This window comes from Leuresthes tenuis, unplaced genomic scaffold (assembly GCF_036924035.1).
Source record: "Leuresthes tenuis unplaced genomic scaffold, fLeuTen1.0.hap1 SCAF_16, whole genome shotgun sequence".
NCBI lineage: Eukaryota > Metazoa > Chordata > Actinopteri > Atheriniformes > Atherinopsidae > Leuresthes > Leuresthes tenuis.
Window position 1 is genome coordinate 10,726,481 of NW_027325370.1, and position 10,768 is coordinate 10,737,248.

The 10,768-nt window shown below is 40.0% G+C and overlaps 2 protein-coding genes across 2 annotated transcripts; both read left to right on the forward strand.

Annotated features, from left to right (window-relative positions):
* Positions 1–934: 934 nt before the first annotated feature.
* Positions 935–3,707, forward strand: emp3b (epithelial membrane protein 3b (MAM blood group)). The gene is made up of 5 exons (XM_072366917.1): positions 935–1,026; positions 2,008–2,088; positions 2,186–2,288; positions 2,407–2,547; positions 3,089–3,707. Exons 2-5 carry the CDS (start codon positions 2,011–2,013, stop codon positions 3,262–3,264), a joined length of 498 nt encoding a protein of 165 aa, XP_072223018.1. The 5' UTR covers positions 935–1,026; positions 2,008–2,010; the 3' UTR covers positions 3,265–3,707.
* A 603-nt stretch (positions 3,708–4,310) lies between these two features.
* On the forward strand, positions 4,311–10,761 carry zmynd12 (zinc finger, MYND-type containing 12). Its single transcript, XM_072367180.1, has 8 exons — positions 4,311–4,450; positions 5,761–5,887; positions 6,559–6,730; positions 6,835–7,004; positions 7,694–7,816; positions 8,201–8,294; positions 8,857–8,999; positions 10,052–10,761. The coding sequence occupies exons 1-8, from the start codon at positions 4,311–4,313 to the stop codon at positions 10,181–10,183; spliced, it is 1,101 nt and encodes a 366-aa protein (XP_072223281.1). The 3' UTR covers positions 10,184–10,761.
* The last annotated feature ends 7 nt before the right edge of the window (positions 10,762–10,768 follow it).

The following is a 10,768-nucleotide window of genomic DNA, read 5'->3' on the forward strand; positions in this document are numbered from 1 at the left end:
CTTACAGATACAGGGGACAGTCGACACCAAAAAGTTGCAGCCACCCAACTATCCAACAATATTTAAAATTCTAACAATTTAAACAATAAATATAGATCAGTTAAAAACAAATAAAGATGTATGCGTTCTTCTCACCAGTCGTTATTGTTTTAATTAATCAAGTCATTCTCCTTTGCCTCCTTGGTAATCACCAGGAGGCGACAAACTGACATAGAAGGTAAACTAATGGTCAGTTAAATTATCATTTAAAATTAAATTATACATAAGCAGTTGTTTTATCCTTCTCATCAAGATTATGAGGAGATGTTATTTCAGAAAAAAGAAAGAAAAAGTTTGTCTAATGTGTTTTTCATGAGCATTTTCAAATTTGTTGCACTCTTCTACCGGAGCCCCATGGGTAGTTGCCATGGAAAGTTTACAGCAAGGGTCTACTCGGCACTGGCCCTGGGTCCCCTGAGGTCAGGAGGTTCCTGGCCATTTACAAGAGTGCTTCCACATAAGCCTGATGTCTTGTATTCTTTCTGTGCATATTTAGAAAGTGTATCCTGATCACAATTTTTCTATGTGTAACCAGTACACGTTTAACAGTCATTAGGTTTGGCTGTAAAAATGTGTGCTATGTTGCAGCTGTGTGTTTATTTTTCATGTCTACCCCTGGCATGAATGGATGGGGTATGGTTGCAAACTCATTTTTACCAGAGAGCACTTCTAGTGGACTGTTTAAAGAGGAAATCTTTTCATGTGGTTTGGTGTGCCTCCACTCCATATGGGTGGGACCCATGTGAGACCTTTTTGGATGGTGATGCACTAACAGACGGGGAGGCAGAGCAAAAGGGAGCTCTGTTCTGCACAGAGGAAATGGGCGTTCACCTTGGAAACTTTGGAGTGAGTAACTAAAAAAACAACAAAAAAAAAAGTGGGGGTGGCAAAGCTAGAAAAAGAGTGTGGATCACCAAAATACTGTAGAGTGAAGAAGCTGCTCCCAAGCTGCTGAGATCAGATTGAAGTGAACGAGTAATATCCAGGGTAAGTAGATATTTCTTTGGCTTTCTGTTATATTTCAGTAAATATGCTGGTAAATCATAGCTCTGTTCGATTCATTTCAAAACAAAGATGTCATTGTAAAGTCTTTTCATCTCCCCTAAAAGCCCAAAAGATATGAGAGTGTACCCTCAAACCCTCAAAAGATTTTGTGTTTTTGTGTGTCATTGCACAGTGTATATACTAATTCCTTTAACGATCTTACATAAAGATTTATTTGTATTTCTTTCTCGTGTGTATTTTATTTTATGCCAAAATAATAATTTGTCACTGAATCTTTACCTTTCGGTTTACATGATGGATGAGATTTAATGTAATAACATAATTTGACAGTAATTATAACTCCACCGCCCACCCAAATGGGCTGCTGCCACAGATAAAAATCTTCACAGACAATTTCATCCTGTATACTCCCCTATATGTTTTCCTCTTATGATTGTGTCTTACTGAATATTTCTTTTGAATCTTGAATCGCAACAATCTCTTGGTAAAATAACAGACTTTTCTCATGGCATCAGTTTCCTTTCAAGGGAGTTGGTAGAAAAACGTCAATGAAATCCAAATGTTAGCTGAGGTACAGACTTTTAACCCACTGAGATGAAAAAAAGTTAATTGGGTAAATGTTTTGGCTCTCTTTCTGTGGGTCCACCCAAGTTCTTTGCTGGGCTCGCCGAGTGTATCGAGGCAACACACACAGGCCAATCAAAGGGAAGTTTCAGAAATACCACGTTGAACTCTATTTTGAAGCATGTTCTTATGTAACACAGAGTATGCTCTGTTCAGCTTAGAAGATTTTCCATTTTATGTTATAAGGCAAAACAGGAACATTTCCCAACAGTGGTTTTCTGTTTCACAGACCAGAGCGTCAAAATTGGTCCCACATGGTTTTCTTACCAGCAGTGACACTGGATGCTGTTTCTGAGAAGTCTAAATGAAGACTTTTTTCATTTCTTATTTTTGTAACAGGAAATGGCTTATCTGCTCATGTTTGTCACCCTGTTGCATCTCATCACACTGGCTATGCTCTTCATTGCAACCATGGAGAAGGTAACCGCTATAATTAGGACGTGATGCACGTTTTGAGTGTTAGTTCATAAGTATGACATAACCAACTGTGTGTGTCGTCTCTAATCTCTATTCAAAGTCCTGGTGGGAGTGGGATGGCATGGAAAGCTCAGACCTATGGTACAACTGTAGGTTTGACAACTCCACAGGAACCAGGCTTTGTGCATCCACCACAGAAACCGGTGAGCACTGGTTTAACTTTGTGTACCTTAGTATGACTTTACTGAAATGTTGCTGCCCTAGATTGAAATCTGAGAAATATGACTGGTTTATAAACGTGAAAATGGTCCCTTTTTGCAGAATGGCTCCAGGCAGTACAGGTCCTCATGGTGCTCTCAGTGGTCTTCTCCTCTATCTCCTTTTTGGTGTTTCTGGGTCAACTGTTCACCATGTCTAAGGGTGGACTCTTCTACTTCACTGGACTGTGTCAAGTCTTTGCAGGTAACTTTGTTGTCAAAACCGTCTTGTGAAAGTTGGCCATTTGGTTTGAGAAGGATTCTACTGAGCAGAAAGGCACATGAGCTGAATTTTGAGAAACAAGAACCTCCTTATTCTTGGTGCAGCAGGCCTGGGGATGTTTTCATTTTTCTACCCATACAATTTGTGCTGCTAAGTATAGAATTTTGTATGAGAACCAATCAAAATATGGTTTAAGACAATCTTTTTTTTTTCTAACCTATTTTTACTCTAAGTGATCTAAGTGATCAGATAAACATTTTATGACACCCATTATGATCCTGCATGTGCCCTATAAGGACATATCCATATTTTTCAAATGAAAAAAACACCAAATACTAACACAGAGTTTGAAGCCTTTTCTGTGGGCCTCAACAAAATTTCAACGGGCTACTTGGATGGATTTTTATTGCTTTGGTGACCTCGAGTATATGTTGTTATTGCTTAGGTAATGCATGCTTTTCCATGGTCAGGCCCCTAAAACATTCATGAAATGTGTGTGGATTATTTGTTTGTTTTTTTTTAGGTCTGACAGCCTTTTCTGCAGCTCTCATCTACACACTACACAACAAGGAAATACTTCCAGACTCCAAAAAACTGACTTCAGGACACTTTGGCTACTGCTTTATCGTGGCCTGGGTGTGTGTCCCTTTATTGCTGGGTAGCGGAGTCATATACATCCACCTGCGTAAGAAAGAGTGACTGGACCAGGGGAAAAACAATTTCAACAACAGTGTTGGCAACAAAACAGTTAAGCTGACTTCAATTAATTGGAAATGTGACTTTTAATGATGCAGGTGCTCGTGCTTCAGCTAATGAAATCATGTTTTTTATTTGTATATAGGTGTTCAGGAAGAATTAGTTGGACATAACAAGCTATATATATTAATCCTAAAAAACAGTAGTATGATACTCACCTTCTGTTATTTGACATTTAAGATGGTTTTGTTTGTCATGTATGTTTTGTCATGTGTTACTAAAGAAGGTAAATACCAAAGCAGCAGTATGTATCTTCTCAATACTGCTGTTGACCTCATGAGGCCTTTAAAAAATGTTTTCAAGCAAACTAGAAATATATATATATATATTTTTGTACCTGAATTGATGTGTACAATATGTTTAGCATCTGTTACTAATAAATACATGAATGATTGAAGTCCTTGTTGTGTGAACTGATGTTTTAATCTGGTGCCATACAAAATCAGTTACCCATCAGATTTATTCACCTTATTTGGATTTACAGCCACTACAATTGTTTCTTTTTTTCTTGTCTTTTTTTTTTCTCACAGCTTTTCTAAATGTAACGGTGGTATATGACTCATTAAATGGATGCACATGCTTTGATATGTGTGATTTGAGGAATTTATGTGCGAATTTAAAGCGAATATTAGCAGGTGGATAACTGGACACTAGCCTCTAGTATTACCTATTAACAGCTGTGATGTCAACTTTTGGCAAACACCTTTGAAAATAATTATGACCTTAAGGCACTTTTCTTTAGCACCTATTGTAGCCTAATAAAGACTGTGACAAAGGTAGAAAATTATATCATGGCAGTGAAGGCGAAATTTCTGCTGTCAGTGTAAATGTCGTGTTATGCAGAGTTACGCCTGCTTTCCAAAACGGTTAAGGCTGTTTCCATAGCGACCGTAAACTTTCCCCAACCGGTGGCACCTTTGTCAGCCAATTTCACGTTACCGAACGAGTCCAGTGTCTTACCCTCGCAAACAGGTTTTTTTTTTATGACAATGGAGACTAATCTCCCAGATTCGGGGACAACGACCAAAGTCGTTCCTATGGCATTCCCCAAAGGCATGGTGAAGTTTTGTGAACTTTGTCAAAGAGAAGCGAGCCTGCAGTGCACCAAGTGTCGGGTCACTTTTTACTGGTAAGTTCACCTCGTGAGCGTAAGTCACAGATTCTGTTCACGCGTTTACATTTAGACAGACACGAGGTGGCACCCTTAGCCACGGTTTTTAGTTCACAGCAAAAATCAGCGTTCCACGTGGGTGAAGGCCGTGCATGTGACTGTGTCGTCAGGAGGGAGTGGAACAGCTGGAAATTTCATTACCACAGTGGTGATTTGTGCTCATGAGACTGTTGTCTGCGTCTGCTTTTGATAACACTATTTCCCCTCAACTATAAACAAACATTACTTTTGTCACTAGACTCAACAACAGAGTGCAAGATGGTGCTCATCCTCGCTGGCTCTGATGAGGAGCATGTGGTGACCCTCCCTGTGGGGGATTTATTGAAAGGGATGAGCTACTAAAGCCTCTGGCTGGGAACTTACAGCCACTTACTGTGCATGCTTTCTTGGCAGCACTTTTAATGAATTAACATGAGGCCCAGGTTTTAAACTAAATGGAAATTGGTCATATGCACATAATCATATAGATATGTCAAAAACAAAGGATACAGGAGAGAAGAGAGGTTTTTAAAATGTTGTTATCTGGACTTAAGCAAATACACTATGTTCAAACTTGGCTCTTTGTCAGAGCACCAGCTTGTTTTTGAAAGTGGTTACTTGGTGCAAAACAATCACACTTTTAGGACGAAATGGACAAATTGGCTGTTATTTGACATTTTTCTCCTTAGTTTACTGTGGGAGGACTTTTGGACCTGCGTTTGAACACTTTGCTGTGTGCTGCACACATGCCTGCATGAGTGATGTCAGTGCTAGTGGTGACGTGGCATGGCTAGATTTCTGCCTGCTCACTGCTTCTGTCTTAAGTTCGCTAACACAGCAGTGAACGCACATGCTCCACAGCAGGAAGTATGCATCGGAAACCAAGACAGTTTGCACAGAAGTTTGCAAAAGAAGAGAGCCATATGAACAAAATTATAGACCAGTTATGTAATAGCATACAATTAAATTTGCCTTTAGTGTGCTTAGATGGATTCTGCTAGATAGATTTTGGTTTTGAAATGTTAGCAGAATTCGAACCAGCTAACATTTTACTTTTAAGGTACATTGTGTCTGCAAGTTTACAGTCAGTCTGACTATATGTTGACTACAGTACAAGTGGCCTCTCAGCTGTTCAAATCATAGATCTTGACTCCTTATCAAACAGCCGAGAAAGTCATTATTCATAGCGAAGCCATCAGAACTCTTTGGATCTAAGCTGGTGGACATAAGAGAGGGCAACTGTCTCAGTATATCTGAATCCTTTTTTCTTTTTTTTTTGGATTCCTCAGTGATGCAACACACCAACAGGCTGACTGGGTGGGGATCCATGACAGGATTTGCCAGTTGCTTGTTCCCATCCGCACCCCAACGCTTAGCCTCCAGCAATCCAGTTGCATAGAAAAGCGGTTGAAAAAGGTGTGGGTGCATGTTACGCATTTGGACCACGTATGAAAAGCTTAGACATAATTTGAGTTTCATCCCATCCTAGATTTTTTTTTGCTTTCAAGGAAAAAATATGATACAGTCATAACCCACTGAGGGTCTTTTTCTGTTTGTTCACGACTCATCTTTTTATTTCCAATTGTCAGGCTGCTAATTTCAGGTGCAAGTTACCAAGTTCAAAATGGGAGTAGCCAGTAAAATGGCAGAATGAGCAAAGTAAAGATAAAAAAGAATATAATGAAATCATAAACAGCATCGGTTTTTAAAAAAAGAAAATGATAATTTAGTGTATTAAATAGATCGAATGGTGGAGATGTAGACAGAAGGACAACAGATCTGTTGCGTTAGTTAATGAGGGAGACCTCAGCTCCACCTTGTTTTCACAAAAACATGAACTGAGAATTATATTTGAACTTTGGTAGTAGAGCATAAAGATCTCATTTGAACTAATATCAAGGGGAGTTTTTCCACAATTCATTTTTGTCCCCAGTCTCTTCACATACTGTTTCTGAAACCAGGTCAGTCCGCTGTGATTAAAGTTTTGATGAAACCACGATGTCATGCAATCTGTGAACTGTTGTGCAGTAATCTTTGAAGTCTGTTTAAGTGGTGTGGAGTAAAGCAACTTTGGGTTTGTCTCCTAGGCAGAGCTGATTGACATTTGCAGGCTGGTGGCAGAAAGCAAGCTTTCTCAGGGTAAACACCAAGAAGCTCTCCCTGCCGCCCAGTTCTGCCTGCGCTGTTCCATCGACGTTCACGGCCCCAACACTATTGAGTTGATCCCCGCCTGCTTGCTGCTGGCTGAGGCCAACATGGGTGAGAGATAAAGCACAAAATGGTTTCTCAGCTTCTTTTTCCTTCGTATAATGTATAATATATGAATTTGTGTGTGATTTCCGTGTTTCCTCGAACATAAACAGGTCTGGGTAATCTGGCCCTTGTAGCAGAGCTCCTTTCCCAGGCTGAGTGGGCAGTTTTGAAGAGTCCAGAATGCGGCCTCTCAATCCGCCACCGGTTGCACAGGAGCCTAGGCCGCCTCCACACGGCGACTGGAAACCTGGAAGCAGCTCTGCTTCACTTTGCAAATGATGTTCGTGGTATAATTAGCAAGAACAACCTAACCATACCATTTTATTAACTGTTCCATAACTCCAGTGATGTTGTCAGGAGCTTATTACTCACCAAACAAACTCCATAATAGCATTTTTTTTTGCCTGAAAGTACTTTTCAAGGAAGCAACAACAGTGACCAGTGTACACCATTCAGAGTATAATGCTTTACATTAACTCTTTAAAAAGGACACCCACGTCTGTCCATGCGCGCACCTGTGAAGTCTCTCAATCAGTTTCATTAGATCATCTTGTAGTTATTCTCTTTGTGAATTCACAATGCAGACATACGGATGAACACACACCATAAGTCCAAAACTGAGAAAGTTGTGTTCACGGGTACCACAGTGATGCAATTAGACTGGCTGTAAAACAAAGGTGTCCTCAGATTTTTCTCATTTCAATTCAGTAATCTCCATTCAGTGATCATAATATTTTCTAAATGGTGTGTCAGTGAGCAGTTAATGAGTAATTAGTGCATTCACTTTTGTTGCATTTAGCTTCTATTTGATAGCACGTAGTTTCAATATCGTCTCTTAAGTATTTGTTTGTGGTTGTTCGTGACAGGAAATCCTTTTTTTGTCAGCTTTGAGTGATACACAGGTGCAGTCATTTCCGTTTTTTTTTTTAATGTAAAGCAAGAAAAAGCTTACTTCTCTGATGCTTGCAGATATACTTTGCTAGTGAGGAGTATGGTCTGGATAGCACAGTCGTGTGCCATGGCTACTTTCTCATGGCTGATGTGTTCATCAAGCAGGGGAAGATGCCCATTGTTCATTCCTTATACGCTGAGGTATGGCCATTATCATATCACGCTTGTAGGATTTTCTCTTCATTCTCAGAGCGGTAAAGAGCATTTTTCAGCATTTACAAGGTTTGCAAAGATACAAAGACCCCCAACATGGGGAGAATAAGACTGCTGAGTTGCCTAAAATATCTGCATTGAAGTCCAGTGTAAAATATGTAAATGTAATCAGAGGTGCTGCAGTGATGTATTGTGAGAAAAAAAGGAATGTTTTTTTTTTCATTAAAACTTGCAAACTCCAAAAGTGAAAATCACAAACCTGTAGATGCGCATGAAATTGGTACATGGAGTTGTTACGATGTTATTGCGTATGTGATTAAATCTATTTTTATGTTTTACAGTTGACATGATTGTCTTTTTCTCTTATTTTAGGTGGCACATACTTGGCACTGTCATCTCACCAAACTCCTAGAGACTCACTTGCAAAATATCAGAAATCGTGCCATGCTATCGGACTTCTCTTATGGTGGGTCGTGTCACACCTGATGCGTGCTATCAGACAAAGAAAATGATATCACTTGTCCATCATGTATCAGGCCCCAAACTCCAGCCAAGGATTGTTTAAGTGTGCAAGACAACCAATAGGACTTAAGAACTGAAAAAAATAAGGTCAGCTGTGCTATATTTAGCTGACCTGCCTTCCTGTGCAATCCTAAAGCTAAACCCCAGATTTACAGTGGCATGCTTAGGGCCGACCAGAGACCACTGCTGACACAACTCTGGCTATGCAGCATCCGCACGCTTAGCATCAATCACAGCTGCTGCCCTACATATAATGCTAAGCTGTTTAGCTTCAATGCTACTTCCGAATCTTTATGGAATGCTTTGTGTAAAAAAAATTGAATGAAAAAGAATAATTTACCAAATGTACAAATGAAAGGCACATCCAGATTTTATTCCCCCTGATTCTGTGAAATACCTGTAATATATATATTTATATATATGTTTTTTTTGGTGCTCCACTATACAGTGTACTTAAGACCATGGTAGTGTAAAAGGACTTCTTTTTTTTCTTTAAACTCAAGTAGACCGTTCCCAGCAAGTTGAAGTGGATGAGATGCTAAGAGCCATTTTGGAGTTTGTGCAGAGATATTCCAAAGACTCCACTCAGACTGCCCTGGTGGCCCACTGCCTTGCCATGCTGTGGTTCCTGGGAGATGACTCCCTAAAGGTGAGTCACCTGATGGAGTTAGTTATGACGCTGTGACACAGTTCCCCATTTTCTTATTCTGCTGTCGGAAGGTTGGATTATCTCTAATTGGTGAAGCCGTAAACATAAGGCGGGAATTAGTGGCAGTTAGTGGTAGACAGCTGAGACACTATGGCTTACATCTTGGTTTCCTGTTTCTTAACGCTAAGCTATAGTTCCATGGGTGTTTGTGTGTGTCAGCCACAACACTTAAGATGTGGGATGAATGAGCAGATTTTTAGTGTATCGTGTTGAATAAGGGCACAGTAGGGTCATGAATGTATCCATCCCTCTGACTGCAAAGAAAGTACTATATAAGTGACCTAAAACATCATCAATGTGCGTTTTCATGAACAATAAAAATCGATAAACAGAGCCCCGTTAAACGAATCATTTTAATGTCATTATTTATTATCCAACATTGTCTAGTGAAGCCCTTTGTGCAACAACAACTTTAACTAAGAGGCAGCTTGAACTCAGGGAAGTTTGTAAGTTTGCAGTTCAGATCCATCACTTGTTCCTCACATCTGGTCGCAAAGATTATGGCGAGCTAAATGTTTAAGTTGAGCCTTGAAAAATGTGATGTCACGGCGGCTGGGTTCATTTTTCATGTATAGTTTATGGATGCAAGCGCAGACCAGTTGAAACAAAAAATCTCACCCTGCCTATATGTTAATTGCAGTTGAGGGTTTGTTGATTGATTGCTCGCCTCAAGTCCCTCCACAACATTCCTGCTGGATTAAGGTTAGGACTTTAAGTCGGGCATTACATTGAAAGTTATTTCTTCTGAAATAATTTTGAAAATGCCCTGTGTTCCTACGCATGTTGTCTGGCTACATGACTCATGTCCTCTTTATAGACAGTCCATGGACATGTGTGCTGACAGTTAGAATGGTATTGCTCCTTTTTACCATTTTGAATTCAATGATTCACTAAATAGTGCCAGTCCTCCTGGCTAGAGTGCAGCAAAACATTAACTTCCCCCACCCCACCTTGACATCTTCAGTGGTTGTGTTTGTTTCCGTTTGTGTCAGGCACTGGGATTTGGCACCACAGCCTTGAACGCCAGCCAGCTGATACCAAACCATGGCCTGGCAGAGCCCATCCAAGGCCTGTTGCAGCTGCTGGGGAATCCACAGACAGATCCACAACCTGGTACAGACTAGTCTACACGTTTGCTTGGAGATCCTCTTCAGTGGGACGTCTGTTTAGCCCCACACCAATTCCCATGTGAACATCTATAACACGTGTACTCTGTAATCTGCATGTCAAATAACTCACGTCGATGCAGAAATGCTTGTAGTAAAAAGAGGGAACACATTTTCACTGGATTTGAATAATGACTCTTTATTTTAATCTTAAAAAACGAGGGATATATATTTACATCATTTTGAACATTTGTGAGTTACATAATTTCGGGATCCATTTTAACCCATGTCAGAATGACATCAGTGACAGAACAGAGAAATGGTAAAGGGCATTTGCTGAAACCTTTTATACGCAATGTTCTTGCTTATTTTGTACCAAGCAGTCCAGAACCTTTTAATAATTTCAGAATATTCTGATGTACTCCGGCATATTTTCTAATGTCTGCGAGTCATCAGCAGAACGCTGCATTATTTCGCTGACGCAGAACCGTAGCGTCTGGAAAGACAAGTGTGTTGTAAACCTTTTAGCAAACCACAGGCTTGTGTTGAAACAGACAACTGTTGCTCGCTGTGATATTGTTATATACAATTCTGAAACATTAT